The sequence below is a fragment of the Helicoverpa zea genome, chromosome 18 (assembly GCF_022581195.2).
Source record: "Helicoverpa zea isolate HzStark_Cry1AcR chromosome 18, ilHelZeax1.1, whole genome shotgun sequence".
Taxonomy (NCBI): Eukaryota; Metazoa; Arthropoda; class Insecta; order Lepidoptera; family Noctuidae; genus Helicoverpa; species Helicoverpa zea.
Window position 1 is genome coordinate 1,390,543 of NC_061469.1, and position 27,718 is coordinate 1,418,260.

The following is a 27,718-nucleotide window of genomic DNA, read 5'->3' on the forward strand; positions in this document are numbered from 1 at the left end:
AAGGCGGAGTTAATATAGGCGGTGTTCGTGTAGCAAATCTGAGATATGCAGATGACACTACTTTACTAGCGGAATCAGCCGGCGAGATGGAGGAACTTTTGCGACGGGTAGAAAATATTAGTAGCGATTTAGGGCTGTCAATAAACCGCAGTAAAACCAAAGTTATGGTTGTAGATAGGTTTGGCAAACTCGACCTATCTAACGCGCTTTCCAACTTTGAAAAAGTCCAAGAGTTTAACTATCTGGGTTCGGTTATAACATCAAACGCCTCCAGTGAACAAGAAATCAGACGAAGAATCGCAATGTCGAAGAGCGCTATGACACAGCTAAGGAAGATATGGAAAGACAGCAACATACGGCGGCAAACAAAAGTATCTCTGGTCCGCACTTTGATATTTTCAATCTTTTTATATGGGTCGGAAACATGGACAATTAAAGCTGTGGACATGGACAGAATAAACGCATTCGAGATGTGGTGCTGGCGTCGAATGCTTCAAATTCCCTGGACCGCTTTCCGTACAAACGAATCCATCCTAAAACTACTGCACGTTAAAGAACGCTTATCTACGATAGTCCTAAAGCGATACCTGCGTTATTTCGGACACATAGCGCGGAAACCCCCTGACAATATTGAAAAATCAATATTATTAGGCAAAAGACAGGGGAAGAGACCACGGGGCCGCAGACCAACCCGATGGACGGATTTGCTCAGTAAGACCCTGCAGAAACCATTCCAGGAGGCATACAGGCTGGCACAGGACAGAGAACGCTGGCGACAGCTAATAGTCGGCGTAGGAGATGGGGTCACGATCCTCAACGAGTGAGGGACCGACTAAAGAAGAAGAAGATTTCATAACATTCATTTCTATACATTTCAAGTGTAGTATTGCTCTTGAAGTTCCACATCAGGTGTTCCAGATCTTCGATGTTTATACGTCAATAGAGAGTGCTTATCAGATTGAACCACTTTTGCTAAAACGTCATATCTTCATATGCTATAGTCTAGCAGGGCCCCTGGAGTTCCACATCAGGTGTTTTAGATCTTCAATTTGTATAAGTCAATAGAAAGTGCTTATCAAATTGAACAACTTTTGCTAAAACATCATACCTGTATATGGTACAGAGAAGCTGGGCTCTTGGGGTTCCACATCAGGTGTTCCAGATCTTCAAATTTATTATCTCAGCTGAAAATGCTTATCACATGAAACAATTTTTGCCATGGCACCATTTTTGTATCTCTTATAGTTTTGTTGGTCTGTTGGAGTTCTGCATCAGGTCTTCAAGTTTCGAAGATAAATTATAGCCTATATGTTGACCAGGCTTAATACTGATACAACAAAGAAAAAATCATTGAAATCCGTTCAGTAGTTCGGAAGATTAGCGTGTACAAACAAACAGACATACAGACATACAGACATGCAGACATACAGACAGAATTTTTTTTTTGGATTTGTGCTCCATTACTGTTTCTAAACCCCACCCAATTATTATTTTTTTAATATATTCAATGTACAGACACAGTTTTTTTACAGATTTATTATATGTATAGATGATGAGAAATTACTTATATTTGTTGTTGACTTGGTTTCAAAAGGCCAGGGTAGATCCCTATCTACATATTTATACTGTATCTATTCTATTGTCGTATCCCCTTCCCTTTGATCCTACTATAATTTACAGTTGTCTTGAACGTTTTTAAAGGTCGACAAAATGGATAAGTATTTCCTTTAGCAGGGAAAACGCACTGCTCTTCTTATCGTTTTTAAACTTACTGAAGTTGATGTCTACTATTGCAGTTCCCATCTTCACGGCGAAATCATCTGAGCATATTATAGAAACAGAGGGGCTGGCCATTTAGATAACGCCTTTCACTAAAGGTTTCAGAATGTTATAATTCCGGGAAACATAATAAAACAAAGTTTTGATATAAAAAACAACAGTATATTATAATTAATAAAATTTATATTATTTACACATTTTTACAAAACTTATCGAGAGCGCCTTCACAGAAGGCATAATCAGGCACTTTACACACTATACGCATTGAATACAGTCTATTATCGTGAGGGTTGCGTCAGACGCGCGACACGTGCAGCGGGCGCTTGTAGTAGGGGTGGTGAGTCCTCAGCAGCGGCGGCGCGCAGCACGCGGCCTTGCGCGGGCGCCACACAGCGCGCCGCCACACCGCGCCCGACTTGCGCGACCACGCCCACGCGCCCGCCGCCGCGCCGCCCGCCAGCGCCACGCACGCCGACACCCCGCTCGCGCCCGCGCCCGCCTCCACCCGCCCCGCGTCCAGCGCCACCAGCAAGGCGAGCCCGCTCCGGCTCTCGCGCATCCGAGCTTCTAAAACTCGCGCGCCAGTCCCCAACGCGGCTAACACAAAGTAAAGTAGACCAGCAGCCGCTGCGCGCGCCGCCAGTCTGCCCACTCTCTTCGCTCCACGCGAGTCTAACGCGCGTCGCACCCGCATGATGCCAGGGCAGGCCCCGATAGCCAGCGCCACGGATGTTACGAGCAGAGCACCTCTAGGCACCCCCACTAGAGCCGCGGCAGCAGCATCAGATATTCCACACGTTCCCGTCAACTCGTCGGCTGTTACTCTCCTCAGTGCCAAGGCGGCTGCTGTCCATGCTCCCGCCCAGCCCCACGACACGGCGTGTAGGTACGCCGCAGCACGCTCCAAAGCTTCAGTAGACCACTCACTGGCCGCAGTCAGGTACCACGCAACACAAGCGTTAGCGAACCACGCGTCCGCAGCCAACGTGAAGTAGTACGTCAGAGAGAAGAAGGCGACGCATGTTGGTGAAGCCAGGCCATCCACGGCTAGTGTAGTTCCGGAGCAGGATACTATCTTGGCGCCCAACCAGCCTCGAGTGACATGCGCTAAGGCGACGATAGCGTGGCAGGCTGCCATCCACACGACGGGCCGCTCAGGGTATCTGTAGCGCGACGGTTCCGCGCAGAATGTGAGCAGCGCAAATGACGTGGACAGCAAGGAGAACCAGGCTAGCGTGTTCATCCATATTTCAGCTTTTCTCTTGTCGGACTGGCTGTATCTGGCATGTTGGCCACACGCGGGCCAGCACTCGCCGGTCGGAGCTCTGGTGTGTGCCGGTGGACAGCCGTGCTCTCTGATATCGTGGTCGTGGAAGGGCCAGCGGGACGCCGGGGGTGGCTCAGGTTCGGACTCGCTGGCATTGGGTGGTCGCATGCACAGGCGCCGGTCAGCTCGTAGCGGGAAGGCGGAGCAGTCGAGCACTATGGTCGGCAGCATCTGCTTGAGTTGGTCTTTGCAGTCGTCGACGACGGTCTCGCAGAGCGCTCTGCAGGCGCTCACCGAGCCCGACACCTCCTCGGAGCACAGCGGAGCGAACGCCGAGCACAGCAGGAACCGCGCGTGGACAGAGCACCCGCTCGATAGAATACCCGTGAATGCAACCATCTGAAACAATAAAAAAATACGAATTAGAAGTCATTCAATGCAATAAAAAATTCAGAGTAATCCTAAAGAAACAAAATGAACGTTGCTATAGAATGCAAGTTTAATAAAATGTAATTAAATGTCCGTCCATAAAATGTCTCGAGAGCTTGAAGTATAATTTTATTTAGTGGTAGTAAAACGTTCACAAAGGACTGTATTCCCAAGCCTGCAGGCACGGGTTGATGAGCAAAAAGGCAGCAAATGACAGGTTGGGAGACAATGGCAAGGTCGTTAGAGAGACTCGTTTTTGTTGGAACCAGAACGGATGTCACGCAATCAAATCTAAAGGCCGAAAACTGCTTTGGAAGGTTCGTTTGACGGCGAAGATTAGGTTGACTATAGAAATAGCATCTATCAGATTTAACTCTCATTCACCGTAATGATATTGCATTTTAATTCAAAGCAATAATGATTAACATAAAAATAATACGAGACTGTACAGGTCAAATTAATTACGATTCAAGTAACATAATAGAGCGGCGTTTCTCCCTTACTAGCTAGTCTACTTAGCTAGGCAATCTATTGAATTCCACGTAGCGGATACAAAGTGAAACTACTTATATTTCTCTCAGGTCAAGTTTCATAGTTCCTGTTATATTAGGTACACAATGTAATATGGTAATGAGAGTATTTGTTGCCTATATCATTAGGGCTAAGTCCTCAATTTTAAAGCTCTTGAACATTAAGGTACCTTAATGGTTTCCACATTTGTATATAAATTAATTTGGCTAATTTGTAAAGCTAAGGTGTACTTATAAATTTATATAGGCTTTAACTTTCACATTAAAATAAAAGGTTCTTCTAAAAACCCTGCTTTTAATAAACAGACCTTTCTAACTAAAAATCAAGTTATCAAAAGTCTAAAACGAAAGCTCCCAAAATTCTCTCGGGGCCATCATTTCATTCGCTCGGTTGCGTCTCCAAAGACTTTTTCAATGGAGACCTGTCGCATTGTTGTAGGATAATTGCCTCGCTGAGTTGCCAGCGCAAAAAAACAACCATTTCACAAACAGCCGGCCTTGGAACGGATTACACGGGCCTCCGACACTAATTTTGTTTCGAAGATTTGAACCTACGTTTTTTAGTTAAGTCGGCTCTGATTGTAGTTTAATGTGGTATGATGAGGTTAAATTATAAAGATTCATACAGGAAGTCGGTGGTTTTTTGGGGTATTATTTTTAAGCGAATTAGCTTAATTTTGGCGAGATTGGGGGTTAATATGAGAATGTCCTTGTCGGTTGCGTTATTTTGAATGGGCATTAGAAGATTATTAGCGACACAGGTAATAAATTAAAATCATCCTCATCCTCCGAGCCTTTTTCCCAAACTACGTTGGGGTCGGCTTCCAGTCTAACTGGATGTAGCTGAGTACCAGTGCTTTACAAGGAGCGACTGCCCTATCTGACCCCCTCAACCCAGTTACCCGGGCAACCCAATACCCCTTGGTTAGACTGGTGTCAGACTTACTGGCTTCTGACTACCCGTAACGACTGCCAAGGATGTTCACAGCCGGGACCTACAGTTTAACGTGCCATCCGAAACACAGTCATTGGCGTCTAAGATATACTTAGAAAGTACATACAAACTTAGAAAAGTTGCATTGGTACTTGCCTGACCTGGAATCGAACCCGCGCCCTCATACTCGAGAGGTTGGTTCTTTGCCCACTAGGCCACCACGACTTTTTTGTAATAAATTAAAAATTTAATAATAAAAACTTATGAAGGGACATCGTTTTTTTCAGCATTGTATTTCAAATGATGCTGATAGTTTCGTTGCAGTTTTATAGCTTAGAGATGCTAAAGAAAGCTATTCAAAGTTAATTCTTTTCCTAAAAACCTCTTAGCTAAGACGGCAAAGTGCCTTTGTCATTACAGGCCGCTTACAATTGAATCGAGTGGCAATTTATATCGATTCCGGCTAACGATTAATGACGGCATCGGTAATCGGAATTCCTTCCTTTGGTACATTATGTGATGCCGACAGGTCTTAGTTTTAATAAGATCCCCCAGGTATTCTTTTGTTCATTTTCAACATAACTTCTTTAAAAAACTAATCAATCCTAATATTATAAAGCTGAACGTTTTAGATAGATTTATCGAAGAAAGCTATAGGTAGGCTACATTTTAGTAGGTACTCATGCCTCTAGCGGGTTCACCGCTGGCGGATGCCAAGTACCTAGTGATAAGATTATCAGAGCAAAATGGCTATTAATTAATTACAGCGTTATAATATATTTTAAAAAATTCAAACATTCAAAAACTCGGCCTTTTCGCGCCGTTAAAAACATATTTTAAATTTTCATAATCCATGAAAGAATAGAACGCGAATTCCCTCAATCTACAAGTCCTAACAAAACAAAGCTTTACATTTAAAACAAGATAAACCTGCCAATAATTGTGGCCCCCGATAAAGGCTGATTTACAACAAATGTGAAACTAATGTGCTGACAAAGGTCGCTCTTCACATAATCCCTGATACCGAGCTAACATGATACATGGCGCTTATTAATTTGTTCACACGTATGTTATCCTGGTAGCCTTGAACCAATTTTGAATTATTACGCTGGAATGAAGAAACCATTTTTCCAGTTATTTGAAGAAAATGTGTATGAAAATATTAATTTTCTAATATAATTTCTGATAAGGCTATTATCTTCCAGGTTTTCCGAAAGATTATCAAGTTATGTAGCTAACCAAACAAAAACTCGAAAAGCAATAAAAAGTATGAATTCCTTGTAGCATATTCATCAATGCAATGTTGCATCTTTCAAAACATTGGTCAATAGATGCTACTGCACTTTTCGCTCGACTGCACACGAGGTACTCTGACATTTATCCCAATAATCTCTGCAAACATGTGTATTTTCATAAGTACCAAAGTACCTATCAATAAAATGTGTAAAAAAACATTTTTTACTACACTTGCTTGAACTTTTTTCCTACAAAATCCGTCACGGATTATTTAAAGAACCAAATAGTATTCGTTACCTGCGCCTGCGCATATCCTATTAGAACGGTAGATTGCACTCAAAATGGAGTGTATTTTAGAGTTTTTTCTGTTCGAACAAACGTACGCTTTAAGCTAACAATTGTGAGCAAACATACTTGTTTGCGTTCGGAAAAGGTTTAAGTCGGCACCACTTAAGATATTTCAGTTAAGGCCATGTTGACCTAACGTTTCTATATTTTATTATTCCGACGTTTTACTCTTGTCACGGATAGTCGGACATTCTGAGATTGCTTTACAAGTTTTCGAACCGTAAATAGACCGTACACTATTTACTTCATAAAAATGTAGACAAGTAAGACTTATTTTAAAACCATAAAGTACTGGTTTAACCACAAAAACTTTAATTACAATTTTTTATATGAAATTGTTGGATTAATTTCATTTTTGCGTCGCATTTTTGTCGGCTATTTAAATAAAACTGGTCCATTTCTGATTGCAAATTAAAAGCGCAACCTTTATATTGCAAATGCGTGCTCATTATCTCAGTATGATCATTAAGCGGCATAAATTATTAACTTTATTATCCTGCGTATGCGCCTGAGATGGAAAAAGGAAAAAAACTGGAAGGATTTATGGAATAATCTGAAGCGAACGTCTCCTTAACAAACATTTGCCCACATAAGTGGAGTTGGATGTTTTTGGATCACATACAACGGTTTCCATTGATATAAATACCAAGATTATTATAACAACACGACACATTCTAATCTCAACCTTACTACTCAGGAACAAGGTTGAATTTGCCGTGGTGTTTTTTACTAGGATTGTTTACTTTAGCTGATCCATTGAGTTATTTAGTTCTCGGAGTCGTATTATTTATTTGCTTGGGTAAACATTCGATAGTGGCGGCGGATTGATTGATGACGTCATGAAATGTGTACTTAGTGGGTCTCACAATGGACGAAGCCTTTAGCCGTTTTAGTTAAGAGTTTTGTAACAATGAAAGTTTGTTTTCTTACACGTACCTACCTACTTATTTTGATGGCTTGAGGCGTTTAGAGAGCAAGATTCTGATCATACAAAAAACTTCACATCTCTTATAAAAAGGACCAAGTAGCAATGAAAAGACAAGTACATAAACAGACCAAAAAACAGAGCATTTATTTTTGCTCCATCGTAAATGTCTCTCAGAGAATTAAAAATACATTTCAACCATACAATTATTTTAAACGTGAATTTTGTCCACGACCAACAAAGGACAGGGCTTGACAAAAAATTAATTACCGACATGCTCCGAAAATAGCCGAGTGCGCTTGCGCATGCTTTGATGTATTCACGGGACAGTTGAGCAGAGAGCGAGTTTGATGGCCCGTGCCAGGACTTAGTTCAAAATGTAATACAGTTGCAGGAAGACTGAGTTTCAGGAATTTTCGACTAGTTTTGTCTTTAGAGATTATGTTAGCATCATGGGAGAGCTTATTTGTCACCAGGTTAAAAAGTGGGTAAATGGTTATGTTGTCATCGAACAAACATTTAGTTTAACGATTATTTAATGCAATTAGAAATAGAAATATATTTAATGTACAGAATTACAAAAAGATGGTTTATAATAAGCCACAGTAATTTCATAGTTAAATCTTAGGTATGTATATTGCAAGGCAATTACTACTTATACTATTATTAACACAATTATTAAATACTTGTTATTAACAAAGACTTAAGATATTAAAGCGACCTGCCCGAGGTAGGTTTATGTAAACCTGTGTTTCATGAATTATAGTAAGTACTGATTTTTATCTGTTAATGTCTTAAAACTATTAATTTGGAAATTTAAATTGTAATAAATAACCTGCTCTTAATCTATAGAAAAAAAATGTTAAAGAATCCGAAATTCGAACGTGGGCAAATAACATTAAAGGATTTTTGCCGCAGCTCTTAGAAACCAACATTAACATAAACGCTATTACTGTTAACTTTAAATTGAGTGCAAATATAATAAACATACCAAATAAACTATCATACCAACTTCTTCAAAGGCTAACATTAATATATCAGAATAAACACATTTTTCCTCGTATTTCCCGCTATTAATATAATCTAGGACTATTTGTTCTGTACAAAGCTATGCGATAGATCAAAGCGGCGCGCGCGCAGCCGTGCCTTAGCAGCGATCAAAGAGACGGTGGACACGGTGATCCATTTACTGTATGCAGGTTACGTACGTATAGATAGGTCGGTTTATGTATATTTTGCTGTAGTATCAATAACAAATCACGTTGTATTCCTAGAAGCATTTGGTTAGGTGTACCAACTTTTTAATAAGGTAAAGAAGGTGGCTTTGTGTATCATCGGACACCGATTTGCAGGTGCTACATGATTACATGACAGGTACACAATTCTGTTTTGAGAATCAATTTTAACTAAAGATTATTGTTCTCATTAAGTATAAATTGTTTAGATTTCATTGATTTGATGACAGATGTCAACTTGACGCTAATTTTCAACAAAATTTCAAATTGATAAGTGGAACTTAGAGCGCTGGGAATTTCAACATTATCAGCTTGAAAGTATTCTTTACGTAAATTATTTACATTCAAATATCCTGTTTAGGCAACACAACGATGATATAATACCGGCTGATAACGCAGTATCTTTGACAATGATTTGACAGTTGTCAAACGGACGTTTAGGACGCGTACACGTGACTGCGAAATTAGATACCTATAATAACAATTGATTGGATGTAAAAAACAAAAAAATATTTTCTTTCAAACAGTCACCTTGTTTGAACTTTTATTTTCTTGAAAAACAAAAGAATGGTGGAGCATGTTGAGAGCTAAATAAAAAGGTCCTATGTTCTTTTTAAAAAAACCTTAATTACTCACGATATGTAACTAAGAAAAACGTGTAATTTTCATTAACCAAAGACCTATTATAATGGTTAACATATTCTGTCACTCACTACTCTCATAGATACGATAATACTACCAAAAACAACACAAACAATATTGTTAATAGTTATCACTAAACTACACACGGACACGTTCATTCACTTCCAACCAATAGGTATGTACCTAAAGTTATCAGCCCCACAATTGTAAGGGCCCATGTAAAATGATGGAGTGCACGCTACCGACACAGGGTGCTCCAAAACAGTTGTTTATCTATTTATAAAGGGTGATGTTCTGCTGCTATTTATCACTTCATTAGCTTTGCCGGCCCTTTGATCTAGCTGTGCGTGGATAACCTACGTAGGGTTGTCAAGTTGTTATGAATTTTTGTTTTTAGAATATTGAAACTTTAATTTTAAGTGAATAATGTTGGTTAGATTGTAATTTTTTTCGTATATCGTGAAGTCATTTAGAGGTTACTTATAAATTAATTTTGTTGTCTGCGTAAGTTCTTTTTCTATTAATTAGTAAATATCAAAATCAAATCATCATGTTTTTAAGTCATCAGTATCTCGTAATTTAATTTGTAATTTTACCGATTTCAATCATTTCTTCTGCCGCATGCCGGTCGGTTGCTTATCCCAAATACGCTTTTATAATATTCATTTTCAATATCTTTTTACTACAGTTTTGAGTGTCACCCCTAGGAGTTAAACATCAAAGCGTTTACCGACGCGTAAACACGCGGCGCGGAGTGAGGCGGCGTCATAAAAACAACGCTACAACTACGTTTATTTTGATTGCGCGAGCGCACCGCGAATACTGTGCCTTTGTAATCAATCGATACACAATGTACCTATAGTTTGGTGGGACACAATAATATATTGTAGTTCTAAGTAAATGATTGAATTTAAGTTTGAAATGCTACCGCTCTTAAAATTATTTGGATGATTTATTTGAGCTCTGGTGAAACAGGTCATGTTTAGGTCATGGGTACTGAAAATTACTAAATAAAAAGTAGCGGTAAATAGTTATTTTCATTTATTTTTGTTGACTCTTAGTCAACGATTTTTTACATAGTTTTCAACAGTTTTCTGTCATTTTAGGAAAGGTGACTCTACGATTTAATGGATGCTGCGAAAAACTGTAGCAGCCTTCTCTCTTAATGAATGCATATCTTCCCCGTAGCTTATACGCCCATTACCGTTCTTGCATACATTAACATTATGTATATGGACAGACCACCAATCCCACTAGTTCAGTTACCCGGATTCTTCCGAACTCAAGTTATGACCCTAATTGGTTTATTTAATTAACTTTAATTGATTTCTTAAGTACAGTATATCAGTTTTTCTAGACCGGTAGCTTCAGTATATAGATAGTTAATTAATCAGTATTTATGTGGCAATTAAAACTTTTTCTCAGTTCAATTAGTAAAAAAATACGCCAATTAATGATGATTCCACGCCGATTTGAGATAGTAACGGATTGGTTTATTGATTAGTTTCCCACGAGGTGTTGTGACTATGTTGACGATTATCAAAACCAGGTATGTGTACGTAATTCCCAATTGTAATTGCCAAATTACAATTCTTTAAATCGTAGCTTGCTAGGTAAGCAGAAGAAGATTTAAATTGTTCGTAAGAATTATTTAATTTATTAAAGAGTCCTCATAAATTTTAGTATAGTTTCGTTTAAAGTACTTGCGACTTAATATACCACCAGTCTCTATGATTGTGTAATAATACTTGCTTCCAGGTTTCAGAAAACCAACTATATTATCATAAAACATTCCCAGGACAGCTATCTTCCTTCATACATCAAAACATACTAAACAGAACGGAAAACTACAAGCTTAGCCCATCGTGCAACACCGCAATCTCCGCTGTTACAAACTTACAACTCTGTTATTCTATGATCCCGGCGTTCCACTTTCCACAGCTGAGTTACTTCATGCCCGCTTCCGGCTCCGCTGATGTATTCGAAGCAGACACCATAAAGCCATGGGATTGAATCATGTGAAAGCGCCCACTGTACCCCATCATGGATTAATTGGCGGTTTACGGCTGTGCAGTATGACAGGTGCGGCAGAAGGCTAAGTTTTGCTTGCTTTTTTTACTGTTGGTTACCGGGTTTTGATTTTGAACAGAAACATTTGTTTTGTAAAGCAAATTGTTTATGTTTATAGAATGCGACCAGTTATGTTGTTGTAATTTTGTGTATTTATTTTTGCAGAAAATGTGTGTGCTAAGGATGAATGTAGATGGATGGAGAGAAAGAGGAAGGCCTAAGAAAAGGGGAATGGATAGCCTGAAAGACGACATGAATAAAAAGAGAGTGAGTGCTAGTATGGCTAGGGACAGGGAGGAATGGAAGTTTAAGACATATTGCGCCGACCCCACATAAAATCGGGAACAGGGCAGAAGAGAGAAAAAGAAAATGTTTTTTATTGCAAAGTATTTGAGGCACACAGATTGATAACTTTGAATTACATAATTTACGAAATATAACACGTTTTATGTTTCAACCTTCATTAGTTACTAGTAAAAACGATAAGACGTAACAAAATCTATATTTTGATTATAGACAGGTCATGATTCTAAGAATGGGGGTAATATAATTACTTACGTTATGAATTATTGATGATATTAAACCAGTTTTATCGTTTAATTGTACTTGCGATGGAATTAAAAACCATAGATTAGAGAAAGATGGTTATCAAAACGTGATAAGTTGCAATCTTACATATTTTTTAATGTAAAACTGGCAATTGTCCTCGATTTCATTCAGAGGTACAGGACACGTTTGTATTTGATATCTTAAATCTTAATGTTTAATCATTCATAATAAATTGTACAAGACAATATATTCACTCATACTGTGATGATGATGATGACTCATACTGTGTCTCTGTTCGTCTATTCAGTGCCCAATTGGTTTCCCGCACCCGCCAGCCATGTAGTATGTAGACATTTTTTCTAAAACAAATGAAGATAAAAACCTACCATAGGATAGAATTAAATGCATTTTTACAAGCACGATGTAAAGAGGATTTTCTGCACTAAATTCTATATCGTACAGCCGACCAAAGGAGGCGTGCGCTCGCGCCGATTTACGAGCGACGTGCGTTCTTTTTATTGTTTCGCTTTTCAACTAATCAAGCCAAGAAGTTGATAAACTATTGTTTTTGGTTAATCAGTGTTTTGTCTCTGATATATGTAGAGGTCAATGCCTCGAGAGATAATTTCTACATTGTGATTTATTTCTAGTTTTTGAGTACGCTAGGAAAATTACTAGGAGAAATATGTTTTTGAAAGTTAGAGTGACATTGTTTTTTAGTTGATCTTGCTTTAACGTAGAAACAAAACTAGAACATTTGGAAACCTATTTGATAATAGCGAAACTATCTCTATAATCTACGACAATGTTTTTCTAGACTAGTTTGTAGACAGACAACAATAACAAAAGTATTTTTGTTGTCATGGTAACTTTTTCGGCGTCTCAAAATCTCGATATTTCTATGAGCAATGAACATACATACATAGACAATCTTAACAGCTGAAGCAAAAGCATTATAATATGTCTTGGATGGAAGGGACAGCAATTCCAACACTATCCCTGTATATAGTATACATAGCCACAAGTGCACATATCTACATAGTGTAGCCCGCAATTAGCAAGCCCAAGCTACCTCACTCCTAACGACCATGTTTTATATAAAAGATAACATCGACAGATAGTGTCACATAACAGAAAATGTCTTACAATCTGAGAGGCGACAGTCGCTCCACCTGGTGGACTCAGTTAGTAACATTAGCGGAATGCCGACAGATAGATCTAGTAAGTTTAAACTCTGTGGTAAGTGACACCCGGTTTAAGACCATAGAGTATTTGATAGGCGTTTTATTGGTGGTCATAATAGGTGTAAATGGTAATGCTGTCTCAGGTTATTTAATATGATATGCAATGAGAGATGAAAAAAAAATTATAAGTCAAATGAAAATAGAGAAGTGTAGAGGTTCTTGTAATATATCTTCATAGGACATATCACTAAATAAGACATTTACATCACTTTGAGAACTATCGAAATAATTGGCATAACTCCAACGAATGACACTAAATTGATAATAATAAAAGTCGAAGTTATTTTTCTAACAACAGCGAAGTTCCAAGGAATCCCATAGTATTTCAATACCAGTATTCCTACTCGTGTTTTCAAAAAGGCGAGAGCACCGGCCGGTGTTCCCCACTGAAGCGAAGCTAATTCATAATAATCGTACACCGGTCGTGACTATCTCTGATGGTATCCATTAACCATGCTCCACCACACCTTACAACAACCTTAACCCCACAACATAAAGCTCAAATTCCCTTAGCACAGATCATGACAAAACTGCTGACTATCAATTCCATTTGCAGTTTATGTGGACCTTATTTTTAAAGTCGTAAAGGTGAATATGGGTTGTGTTAAGTGTAGTTTTGTTAAATGGATGGTCAGATTCGTCGTGGCGGCTTCTCCAGAGAAGACAATCGTACCGTGATTGCGGCTGCTCTCTGATGCGTGTTAATTCATGAAGATATTAAGGGAATACTGTGTGGTGTGATGACCCCGTCGCCGCGGTGGTAAAGTTTTAGACTTTTATATGACGTTAAAATGTTATTAGATCTAGCTGCAAGCTGTACTAGCGAACCATTTGAACTTTTTGAGGATGAAGACAAAGGGTCTATTTTCAAATATTCAATACTTTCTGGAAAGCTGATGAAATATTGCTATTAAGATCTTGTTACTGGTTTACTTGTTATTGTTTCTTTTACTGGTTTGGTACAATAAGAAGGTAGGTAATAGGCAAACTTTGATTTAGGGAATATAGAAATGGTCTTCAACGTGTAGCATATAATCAAGTTTTCAATCCAGTAACCTATTGATTGTCAATATATTCACCATTCTGGAAGTCGACCCCAACATAGTTGGGAAAAAGGCTCGGAGGATGATGATATTCACCATTCTCATACTCTTCCCATGCTCTTTGTACTTGGAGATTATATATTCCTCTTTATTCGCGGTTGACGGGAAGTTTCATAAACCACCATACCAAGTTCAATACATCTCAATAACCACACACTAAAACGACAGAAGATATGGATCGAGATATTATCGATACATCATAATCGATTATTTCCTACTCGATATAATTGTTCAATCAAGCCGCATTTAGTTTTTACGGCGATTTGATTTGAAGCCGTACGTTGTGTCGATTCGCCGAAGGAAACTGGTTCTCGGCAGACTTAGTACTTAGTAGCCATCTTTTGATATATGTAAGTTAACTTTAGCTTAGGTTTATAAGTTAGTGTTTTTACATTATTTGCTAGGTACGTATATCTTAGCCTGAATACTTTTACTTTGTAAATCATCATCATCCTCCTGCCCTAACAATTTTATTTGAGGTCGGCATAGCAAGCCTTCTTCTTTCATACTCCTCTATCTAACGTCATTTCACGAGTAATATTATTTCCAGCCACATCATTCAGGCTATCACCAAATAAATATAAAACAAGCAACTATCACCAAATATGTATTTCCACGCCTATTTCTCAATACCCAAAGCTTACACAATTTTCCTTCCAAGCACAAAGTTTTCACGTCTAAAACTATTTACTTACTATGACATTTCAAAGGCGCCGCTCCCCACACAATATTTGCTCCATTTGAACTAAGTAAATACTATAAGTGCTGTATACAAACGGAATTTGTCAACTTTCAAACCACAATTTACCTACGCAGTGTGCTAAAATGTTTTAAAAGCGGCTATAAATATGTGTGCTTGTGAGTGTGTACTTAGCACCATGTCTAACCGTAGCAAGAGTTAATTTGTCACCACCCCGTGTATGTAGGATTGCCGTTTGGAAAAAAAAAATTGAGTAACCTTATCCAACTATAAAGAAACTATGGTGACTGAAAACTCATCGCCCAAAATTTTATTTGGGACCAGAATTTTTTCTACTCCCATTGTCTCTCTATCTTCCGTCGACTCAGAAGTATCATTTTTTTTAGCCATACAGATGCTCAAAGTCCCTATCTTTCTTCTATAACTATCAACGTTCTTACCCGAAATCTTCTTTCTTTGAACCTTTCAAGCCTGTGTACATGGATGACTTACTCATTTCTGCAAAAAAATGGGACAACCCTAAATTCTCGTCTAGATTCAAGAGCTCGTAGATTTCACGACAAAACCATTCCACGACATATATTTCACAAGTTTTTATTACATTTCTGTGACAGATCACAGATTATATTGTCGGCTACAACGATACAAAGTGACAGTTTAAACTTTTAAAGTTTTTTTTAAAGCCAGAAGTCACGTACGATGCGCAGTTTTTTTTAAAAGTAGGTTTAAAATAATGTTTAGGTATCATGTTGAAATCTTAAGTATGAATATATGTAAATGCGCAGATTATGTAGTGTGAATTACGGTTTTTATAGCTCAATTCTATGTAAAACTGTGTCTTCGCGATAAACACGCAAGATTATGTTTTTTTTCTGTATTTTTCATTGTGCTACCTTGGATGTTTGACGTGTTTATTATTATTGAAGATATTTTCGGTAGGTTTCACAAAATGTTCGAAAAATAAGTGTTTCAGCTATGAAACATTTTATTTAATTTGACATATTTAAGAATGAAAAAAAATATGTCCGACCCTTGATGCCTATAACTTCTTGTAGAAAGAAGATTTATTATGACTTTGATTGCCAAACTACTGACCTTACACTCGTATGTCACACAATTGACACAATAACGTTTGCCCACATCTCGCAATATTTATTGACCCTGTCATTTGATCAACAACATAGATCGACGAATGTGTTGGCTTTACACACACATCATAATATTTACTCAGAACGTCATTCAGATACCAATCAAGACCGAATTTAACTAAGATTTGAGCTAGAATTTTCTGGAACATAATTAAAAACACACGAAATTGCAAAACCCCCTTTTGCACAATGCAAGAATCGAACCTAAGTTCTTAACTTAATTCACTATGTTTGTAACCAGGAGGTTTCGATATTTTCACATGCACATTATAAATAAATGTAAGAACATCGACTGCGCTTTGTAAACGCTAGGCCGTTACACACCTCGTAAACGCGCCTCAGTACTTGCCGAACCGTTGCCAATGCTGGGATATACAGTACCGGATTTTACATGAAGCTAGAGAAAAACTAAAAAGTTAAATCTTTCAGAGTCCCCTGTAGTTCCCATCAAAGTATATGGGTCCAAAGTTAACTTATACTCGCCTTTCATACTCTCACTAGTAGTCAACTTTGGCAGTAATGACTCTTATTTCTCTCGAGAAAAGAATGGGATAAGCTTGGATAGAAACCATGTTTTTTTTTATGTTATGGTTCGCGTCAATATTAATCAAAGCTAAGTACTGGATATCAGAATTGTAAGCAGCAATTGGCACGGAGCCCCGCAACTAGGGGCTCCATATACAGACCCTGAAAGCTTCCCCACAGCCAAAAACTATTATTTTACTTCCCTATTTCCATCTCTATATTTTGCATTTCGCTTGCTCAATCCGGCTCTGCAAGAGACGAATGTAAGCTTTCCGCCATGACATCTCCGCGTCTATAATAGTCTATGGCGGACGTAGACAAACTCCTTTGATGAATTGCATAGTGTTAGGGATCGATGTTAATGGTTGTGGAGATAAATCTTTGAAGGTAGATAGATATAGTTAAAGGTGTTTATTTAAACATGTTCATTAAAATGTAGGTATATTCTATTCACTAGGCATATCACTAATATAGCAAACGCAAAATAAAAACATGAAAGATTGAAAAGTAAAAAGGTAAAATTTGTTTTTGGGATAGTGCCACTAATGTCCACATCGTACATCCTTTTTCAGTATAAAGTACTGAAAACTACGAACGATCGTCGTGTGGTCTGAAAAATCTGACTAATTATGCCCTTTGATTAAAAGTTTTTACAACACAATAAAAGATACTTAATGAACACAATCAGCACTTAAGTTGTACATGTCTCGGCATTTTATACCAGCTTTTTATGGCCCCATGGAGATAATTAGCGTATCTATACGAGTAAAGCTCGCTGTACATGATCCGACTGTTTGGTGCGATTAAACGCATCACTGGAAAAGTCATTAAATTGGACCAACGCTTTCAAGTCGCATACGTAAGGGTAACTTTGGTATCCATCTAATTTACTAAGATTTAATTTATGTAATTCACTTTTGATTTAGATTAAGATATTTTTCTATGTTCACATTTTCTTCATTTGAAGCTACATTTGAAGTATTGATGTGAGCTATAACATAAAAACATAACTACTATCTAAGCTTTCCCCATCCGTTTCCCGACAGAAATCCGCAATAAAAACGCAAGTGAGCATAATTACGCTTATTCACATCCAAGTGTCGGATGGCTACAATTAGTCGCAAACAGCGACTAATCGACAGCTGTACCACAGTATAAAGAACATACAGTAGGACGACGCCTTTGATCTTGTGTAAAATGCCGACATCGTCTAGACAGTAACGCATAGGTCAGGGTTGTCACAAGTAAACAATATTTGTGAAATTATTTATTTAGTGCAGACCAACATCGATAGCAGTATTATAAATAAATACATTATAAATGACGTCATTTTCACTAATGTGTGTATATTATACCCTACATTTTTATTTGAAGTGATAAAATTACCAAGTTACAAAACTTAATCATTATTGACGGTGTAACTTGCTGCTTGCTAAGGAACAATTCAAATAAACACAAATCAACATTGCCTAGGGATATTTCATTTTTATCTTATTATATGAAATTCTGTAAATATTTTGTTAAAACAATTATATATGAAATGGAAGTTTATATTATGGTTTATACTTGCAATACCGGTACATAAAAAGAGAAGCATCAAAAAATTTTAATTATTTTTTTTTGTGATTTTATTTTTGGGTGTAATTTTTACTTTGTACATAATGGATTTTATGTATTAAATTATGAAATTTAAAGTCATAAAATAACAAAAAAAAGGAATTAATAATCAGTATTTCCCCTAACATGTATATCCCTAGACACATAATTGACATCCATATCAAATTATAAGAAAATGACGTCCGCCATCTTGGATTTCAAAAAGGATGGCTTTTTCGTAATCAGCACCCCAATTTAACTCAAAATTGACACCCATATCAAATTGTAAGAAAATGACGTCCGCCATCTTGGATTTCAAAAAGGATGGCTTTTTCGTAACCAGCACCCCAATTTAACTCAAAATTGACACCCATATCAAATTGTAAGAAAATGACGTCCGCCATCTTGGATTTCAAAAAGGATGGCTTTTTCGTAACCAGCACCCCAATTTAACTCAAAATTGATACCTATATCAAATTGTAAGAAAATTACGTCCGCCATCTTGGATTTCAAAAAGGATGGCTTTTTCGTAATCAACACCCCAATTTAACTCAAAATTGACACCCATATCAAATTGTAAGAAAATGACGTCCGCCATCTTGGATTTCAAAAAGGCTGACTTTTTCGTAACAAGCACTTCAATTAAACTCAAAACTGACATCCATTTCTTATTATAAAAATTACGTCCAGCATCTCGAAATTCACCCTTAGTAAATAATAAAAATAAAAAGTTCACCATCTTGACACAGATACGAAACATACAAACACTTTCACATTTATAATATTTACAGGATTTCCAAACAGATGCCCAGTGCGATATCCTAATATAAAATATTTTTTTAACATGACTTGCAATCACTCACAGCACACGTCGCATTCACCATTTTAAATTACCAAAAAAAATTATTATAAAAAAGAAACACGCGTTAGCCCTGAATGATAGATCCCAAACTACTAATATCATTTTGTTCGTAGTTTGGGAGCGGCCTACCCGCGTCTCGCCCCTCACACCCCGCACGATTGCCCTGTCTAGACGTCTTCGTCGGACGACTGTATGATTTTTAGACTGTGGCTGTACTAAACAGTTTACTAAACAGCTATCGGATAAAAGTCGTATAGTGAATGGTACGCCGGATGGCGCCAGCAGTTATCAGTTGATAACGTTTAATTAGGCCAGACAGTACAAAGCTTCAGAGATATAAAACTTCTTAAATTCTTGCCTCTTTTTGAGCAAGTTTAATGCACTGTGTAATTGTTTTTGTGTTTGGGAAACTTGCTTATCGTTGGGCGTATTTAATTAGTTTATTATAATAAAATTCTTGAGTGCTCCTGTCTGTATGTTTAGTTTAGCTAATGTGTGCTTCTGTGGCTTTTTAATTAAATGCAGTATCTAAGAATGATATGAAATGTTTTCGTATCTGAAAATACGAATGAAAAATGGCACCAGTGACACATTACCGTCAATATTTACCGAACATTTGCGCAAAAATACCGCACGCAGTTTTACATTACGACCTCAAATCAAATCGTCTATGTCAACATATGCGCACAGACATCCTTTATTTGTTTTCAAACAACGTCTGGAAAAGCTTGCCAAATTCCTTTGCCAATAATACTTGCAAACGTACGAAAAAATGTGTAAGTAATAAAAAAAGTTTTATTTTTCCAAGATGGCAGCTAGCTGTCATATATTTGACAGTTATAAGCTTTACTTCATCTGACGGACGTCGTAATGGCCGATTAATTAGAGTAATAAGGAAATGGAACACAATAAAATATAAGCGATTCGGCTTACCGCGTCTATTGTTATCAAAACATGATTTATAGCCCACCAGCTGTTGATAAAAACAGAGTAAATTGTAGCTACGTACCTATTTATTCCACAAGACGGAAGATTTTAATAAAAAGAGGCCATTAAGCAGGTAAGCCATTAACAAATCGGTAACGTCTTTATTAAAAAAGATGTTTGCATAATCGCGCAGTTCTTATGCAGAAACATTAAAGCTTAAGAGTAAAAAACTTGAAATATTCACAGATAATTTCAATCGTCATAATAAAAAATCTCACGATCTTATAAATACGTGCAGTGAGATATTAATCTGTATTTGTGGCGTTTTGCCGCCATCACGGGCGGCCATTACGGGCGGTCTAATGACTTTCTATTGCTTTCCACTCATTATTTCATAGCTAGCGGTCAATGGCATATCGCATTCAGACGCCACAGACAATTTATTGTTTAGGAAACTCACTTGTATTATTGCTGGATAGAATTCTATAATCGTAATCCTATCAGTTCTGAGAAGTTGTTTTATATCTCCTAAACTTTTACGTTCCATTTAACTCTAATTCTTTTGATCACATTTTAACTTTTAATGAACGTCCATACAGAATGGTTAACTAATGAGTTCTCTATCATTCGACTTATATCACTAAAGATAGCGCTTGTAATGTTAATTCTCGACACTGTCCTCCATTAATTGACAACTAAAGCGAATAAATTAAAGTTCGCGAACGTGTCGCCGCATTTCTAGTGTTCGTTTGATAGTTAATTTATTTTTAAACACATGTAAAAGTCGGATGCCGCCAAACAAAAAGGTTTAAGCCATTCAACTGGTATGGCAGTAAACGTATGCGTCTTTGCTGGAAGTGTAATTGACAAGAGAACGAGCCGGCGTTGTCGTGAGCAGAGATAAACAGTTTTTAATGGTTATTTATGCGCGCGCGCCGGTCCCGACGACCATCCTCTAAAAGGCACGGGTTGAATTAAATACTCGCCAATGCCGACCTTTTTAACTGTTTTAATCGATTACATTGTAAGCCGAGTCCACTGACCCGTGTTTAGTGATCCGATTCGTTTACGTCGACAATAGCAGGTATCGATACATCGAATCGATTAACTTTAAGCATTAAGATATTTTCATGTTAATGTCTGGAATTCGAATACGTAGGCGAAGTGATGCTAAATTATGATTTAGAATGTCACTATGGAAGATAATCATCAAATTGATAGTCGTATTAAAAGCACCGCATAATAATATTAGCATAATCGCAATTTATTGATTTTAAAAGAGTCAATATCGTTTTAAAAGTCAATAAAAAAGATAAACGAGAACAATACACTTAACATTTAAATGCCAATTAAAACAGTAGCTATAATAAGGAATCGGAGACATTTTTTTGTTACCGACAAAGACAAGTTTTTGCTACCGTTTATATGTATTTTAATCAATAAATTCTATAAACCTCTAAGATTTTGTATGTACATTAAAATTAGCAATTCCAAAGACCTACTTAAAAATGAGTGACCACAGTATCTGTACATTCACTATTTTCAGGAAATGCTCTATGCTCTATATCTATAATGAAATGTGAAACGTTAATCAATTAATGAATTAATCTAGATAAATTACCCCTACCATGACACACAACCATTTCATGAAATTATCATACCTTTCATGACGATACCAAACCTACGACATTTCACTTAATAAGTACAGTATCAAAATAATGTTCACAGTACGAATATGATATCTGATAACAATCGGAGCCATCCCAGATAAAATTTATCAATCTCAGTCGACAGTATCTGTAGATCATTAACTAAACGTTACAAAGATACCGAGATGCTATTGAGTATGAATATACAACGTATTAGCGCGTTTAGTTAGTGTGTGGGCGGTTCAATTAATGCGGATACTTGTGTGGCAATTATTACTACAATAAAATGCGCAAAATTATGTGATTTCAGCGGAAAGATTATTGTAGTTACAAGACATGAAATCATTTGATCTTTTACTAATGCTTCAATGAATTACATGAATTGATTGTAATAATCAATAGCTGTCACCTCGACCACACAGACAGAAAGACAGACAAGGAATGAAGATGAATATCAAGCAATAAATGATTAGATAATACTTCATTAGTTGATTAATGCACGTACAAACATTTATGAACAGTAACACCTCTTTCCACTTAATTCTTTCGCATTAACATAAAAGTAAGAATAATAAGAATACAATAAGAATGATTTATTGTTTTGAAATTTCATACAATGCTTTGATTGTATACTCTTTGCAGTAATTTTTCTCGCATTAACATAAAATATCAAAACAGCTGACCGTTATACATTATCTAATTCCTACTCAAAGTATCCATATAATCCGTGGCAATATAATAATGAGTGGAGCCGGGTCGTGTCGAATAGCTCTCGGAATCTATCTAATTGGGCAGCATTCCTCTATCCCTCCCCTCCCCCATCCCGTCCCTTCGGAGGATGAGGATGACTGTGCCTTTTCTGGGATCGAATCCCCATCAATTCTTTGAAGTTTCGCACACATGGTGACCGGTAGTGACGTCATCCATAGACAAAGAATTTTTTGATGAATGTTTAATTAAGGTATAGATCGTATATGGTATAGATAGGCTACTAGAAAAAACATTACAAAAATCCGAATTGATGGGAACCTCCTTTTTGAATTTTATAAGGTATGTTTAGGAAACATTTCGTTATCAAAATTTAAGTTAAACTTAAGTGCTAAACTCTTTTATTTTTACAAACCAAAAAAACTGTAACCCTCATCAATTAACAAAGATAACAAAACAAAAAGAGATTAACAATTAAATCGAAGACATCGATATAGCATCGAGTAGGTACAGAGAATCGAATCGGCCGCAGCTCGATCGCATCGGGTCGACGCACCGAGCGATGCAATAAAACCAAACGAATGCGCTCGCGCACCGTGCGGTAATCGCGCGCCTTTGATCTCGCCGCCAGCCCCCCGCGCCCGCACCGCGGCGCACTTAACTACGACTTTATTACAAGTAATTTGTGATTGTTAACGGTGTAATTAAACCACAATTAAAACCGTCCAACTGTCGGTACTTTGGTACTAACATGAGAAACCGCCGCCCTTTGATTGGAATTTGGTTTGCGTGACGAATTCGCCAGTTATGGATGTTGCTTCAACTATTTTAATACCAGACGATCTTGTATCGAGAATGTGAACAAGTTTCTCTTTCTTCTATGATATTTCTATTAATGTTGAGTTTTAAACGGACCTAAAGGGTCCGTCGCTTGGAGCCAAGTATCAAAATAAACGCACCAACTAACAAATGACATAATTATTCAGAAAACCAGTCGAACAATTACCTAACAGCAGTGTTTAATACTTTTTATTTCCATTGAAAACGCAGCAGCAATCCATCATAAATTGTAAGTTTTTGCATCACACTTAGAGTGTACCTAATTATAGTTGTATTCTACGGCATAGACTCCAAGGCTGAGAATGGCCGCAGCCGAAGCCGGCCCGCGGCGCTGGCGCACTTAAAACGGCAAAAACGAACCGGAGAACTCACAAATTGCCGCCCCTAATTACCTCAGGTAGGCGGCCGCACAAAGTGATGCCTTTTTACTATAAAAAGTGCTAAGTTATTCAAAAACAGGTCCGGAGGAGCAATAAATATGATACCGAGCTCCATCAGATATATATAAATTAAGATTGAACCGCGCTCACTAAATAACATTACCGACATAAAGTCTATCGAGTTTTTGCGAGAATTAATTAACTATAACTTACTAATGCTTTGTTGAAAGACGTTTATTGACAGATATGGCAATAGATAGAAATAAAACATGAATTGTAGCATTAACATATAGGTATTACAGCTAAAATATAATAACGAAACAGATACGAAAAGATATTTAAAAAGTTCCCAAAGAAGCGGTTGGTTAAAAATAACGAGCTTAACAATAACGAAAGAGGATTTAACAGCATCAAAAACTTTCTTTCATCCGTGAGACACCGGGCCTTTTATGATGGTACATTATACTCGCATACCTGCGCTAATGATAGGGTGCCGGTTCAAAGAATATACCGGGGGACTTCTCAATAGCACCTCTATATCTGTACCTGAAGCCGCCCACTAGCTGGTAACAACACCCGCCATTTTCAACACAACAGAGGCGCCGAAATATGGGGAAATAGGTTATCAACGCAACTCATTTATCGTACTGTTTAACAGTTTATTGTTTTATTATGAATGAGATATTATTGCATTTGTAGCATTGTGCGATAAAAGAAAGGTTTATGAATATTTTTCAAAAGAAACGTTTTGTTTTTTAAAGGTTTGTACCGGTGTAACCTTGCCTGAATTGCGTTCAAAGACTTGCGGCTAAAATTAACCATGTTTATCAAACAATTTTACGTTTTTAGACGAATTTGCGTTAACCTCAACCTGCTTCTTAATTAGGGGGATTAATGGCAACTGTACATCATAAACTCTACATGTTACGCTCGTATTTGCAGTCGAGCGGTTTGTTAGTTTAACTCACTTGTTAATAGCCAGAGGTTAAGGTGTGGGTGCCTGAAAATTGCCTCATTACCACCTTCCACAGCTAAAAGCCGGTATTTGTTGGCCTTGGACGACTGTTTGCACAGGATTTAGAATATGTTACCACAAAAAATGTAAAGGAAATTGTATTTGTCGACATGAACTCGAAAATGTTTGCGGAACCCATTTGGATGACCATGTTTTATCTGACCATCGAAATGATTTAGATATTCCAACAAATGGTGTTGTAAAATTATGTTGGCGAGATAGTACGCGTAACAAATCATTGGTCCAGAAATGTGACTTTAATTGCCCAATCTAAAGGTGAACGGCCGGCGCCGGACCGGCATCGGATGAGCTCCCCCGTGAATGGGCCGGCCCACTTCAACTGGTCCAAGATTCTAGTCGCGATATAGATGAAGTTATGTTATAGTCGAATTCTGGAAAGATGTTACAGTTTTAATGTGGAACAAGTTCGTCATTGTGGAACTAAAGAACAACGAGACTGAGATCGTTTTGTCAAAGATAAACAACCACGTGGGAGGGAGATTCTGAGCGAGATTGTGAACGCGGCAAGAGGAATTTAAGAGAAAATGGAATAAGAAACTAAAAAAACGTGACCATCTCAAAATGATGAAACGAAAAGAGCAAACTGTAGTAATTGGAACAGAACAGGGGCCCGATTCTCCTAAGTTAATAATGTCAAAATCGAATAGTAATCGAATCGCAATACGATCGTAATAGCAGTTTTAACCATATCGGGCATTCTGCTACTAATAAAAGACCAATCGTATTCGATTGACATTTGATTGGTGTGCGATTGGTATGCTATTTTGGTAATTTTGGTCTATACGGTAGTTTGCCGTGCAATCATTTTGCAATCGTAAAACATTTGCAGACAAAATGATTCATTATTGAATGACAGAAAAGAATAAAAACGTTTATTTCAAAGAAAAAATAGCGGAATGCCACATACGCTTCAATAGTAATCGAGTCGGGATTGGATCTCAGTCGAATCGAGTCGAACGTCAATCGAAGGTCGCTTAAGTAAAATTAGGAGAATCGGGCCCCTGAACTATTTTAAAGTCTTAAGAATTTTTAATTAAGATAATGGCCGAGCGGCTCCTAAATATTGCTCGGCTGATAACGACTTGGATCGCGGCCGACGTGATTATTCATACGAGACGATCGACTTTGAATCAGAGATAATCGGAGCCAATTATAATTCTAATAGAGCACTCAATTACCGCACAATTTAAGAGCGGCGACTTGAAAGCAGACACAGATATAAATACTTCCAACGTATGAATAGAGCGGTCAGGAGTGCGAGTAGTTTGAATGATGATGACACCACATCAGCAATCGTCTTACACTATCGGCTTAGCAAATTTCATATATAACTAAAAGATATCAGATATATTGGGTTTAAAAGCGATGCCGCCGATAAGGTGGCATTAACCGATACACATCAGCACTTAAGGCAAAGATAGCAGCCATTCGATAAGGGATATAAATAAAAATAAATTGTTGCTCTTGCGTTATGCCGTTGTAAAGATATCAACTATCAGCGATAGTACGCATGAAAGTGCCGGTAGTGTGTTTATTGATTTAATGCGGCCATACTAACCGCATTAATCCTGGGTAATTTGTAATATCGCGAATACAACTTGAAAGCGGGATTATTGATGGATGTAGTGCACTCTCAAATCATGATGTAGGCTGAGTAATATTTTTCTGTGGCCGCAGAAGTTTTTGCAATGCCAATTTGCGGAGTATGAACAGGTGTGGTGTGGTCGCGTACGGAGCCCGTTTGCGCGACTAGCTCGCTGGCGATATAAGATCGAGCCTTTGATGTGCCGCGTGATAAGAGGCCGCTATTTGCTGCCCCTTATCACTCACGTCTGTCGTTCGACGCCCACACTTTATTATTTATCGCGTAAACAATGCCGAAGACTTTATATGGGACAAGAATTAGATTATCAAAGGCCATTTATAATTTTACAACTTGAGATTTTTGTGCGATGTCATAATTCCAAAAGAGGAAACAATTGAGGTAGCCGCCTGTGATGCTAATGCGATAAGACTGGTTTAAAAATGGTAAACAACTGCTAAACAGAATTTCAAATGAGAATCTAAAGAGCATTGGAATAAAAAAGTTAAAGTATCGTGTGAAACAAGAGTGTAAATCGCGAATTTGAAAGACAGTTCCACAGACCTTCATACAGTAGACAATGTTATGGTGAAAGTCAACAATACAACCCTCGGGAGCATCGCACATTACATGTCCTATATCAGTTTGACAAACCATAAAAGTTATTCTGCTATCCATCGTAAATCAACAGATAACAATGGGGTGGCCCCAACATATGATACAGGACACCATAAAACTTGATACACTGCCCAACCCTCTACTTTGTATGACAAGAACGTTAATTCTTTCAACCTATGTTTCTTTCGCGCTCGTAATTATCTTTTTGTTCCATTGGCAATTGTAAAACTTAATGATTTCAAAGAAGAGTTCGCAGGGAATTGCGTTACGATTATTGCCTCTTTAACTTTATGTTTATCATTAAAGTTTAAAACGACCGCCGCTATTTCATATTTATTACATTTTACTTCAGAAAATGTATTGGAGTGTTCTTTATATTGTACAATTACACTCTAATTACTTTCATTACTATTCTTGATACGATTTCTAACTTGCAATTAAGACGTTGTTAGTGAAAAGTATCTCTTACCGCTTCCTCAGCCTCCTTCTGGTCCTTGTGCCCCATCAGGTTGGGCATGGCAGTCCAATTGTATCCCAAATCCTGACATAGTGGCAGCTTGATCCTCTCGCACTTGCCACCTTCCACCTCTTCCTGGTCAGCAGACACCAGCCACACAAGTAGAAGAAAACAAAAAATCCGAGCCATAGTATATAAATTCACAAATAATAAAAGCACTAGTATATCATGTCATATTCAATCAACTCAGTCACAAAATCACTGTTGGTAAACACTGATCAATCGTAAACATATTTTATTTTGTTAAAAAAAAAGCGCGCGTCCTCTCCCGTCTGTAGCTTAGCGCAGACTGATTCAAATTTCGAACGCGGCGCGGCGTTTCAATTCAAAGGCAAAGGA

The 27,718-nt window shown here is 37.6% G+C and overlaps 1 protein-coding gene across 1 annotated transcript; it reads right to left on the minus strand.

Annotated features, from left to right (window-relative positions):
* Positions 1-1,919: 1,919 nt before the first annotated feature.
* On the minus strand, positions 1,920-27,676 carry LOC124638984 (frizzled-10-like). Its single transcript, XM_047176166.1, has 2 exons — positions 27,332-27,676; positions 1,920-3,445 (listed from the first exon to the last, which is right to left on the minus strand). Exons 1-2 carry the CDS (start codon positions 27,506-27,508, stop codon positions 2,075-2,077), a joined length of 1,548 nt encoding a protein of 515 aa, XP_047032122.1. The 5' UTR covers positions 27,509-27,676; the 3' UTR covers positions 1,920-2,074.
* Positions 27,677-27,718: the final 42 nt, after the last annotated feature.

Coding starts and splice junctions, on each gene's coding strand:
- LOC124638984 (XM_047176166.1), bottom strand. CDS start 27,508: ATGGCTCGGATTTTTTGTTTTCTTCTACTTGTGTGGCTGGTGTCTGCT. Junction 3,446..27,331: donor AGAAGGAGGCTGAGGAAGCG/GTAAGAGATACT, acceptor TTATTGTTTCAG/ATGGTTGCATTCACGGGTAT.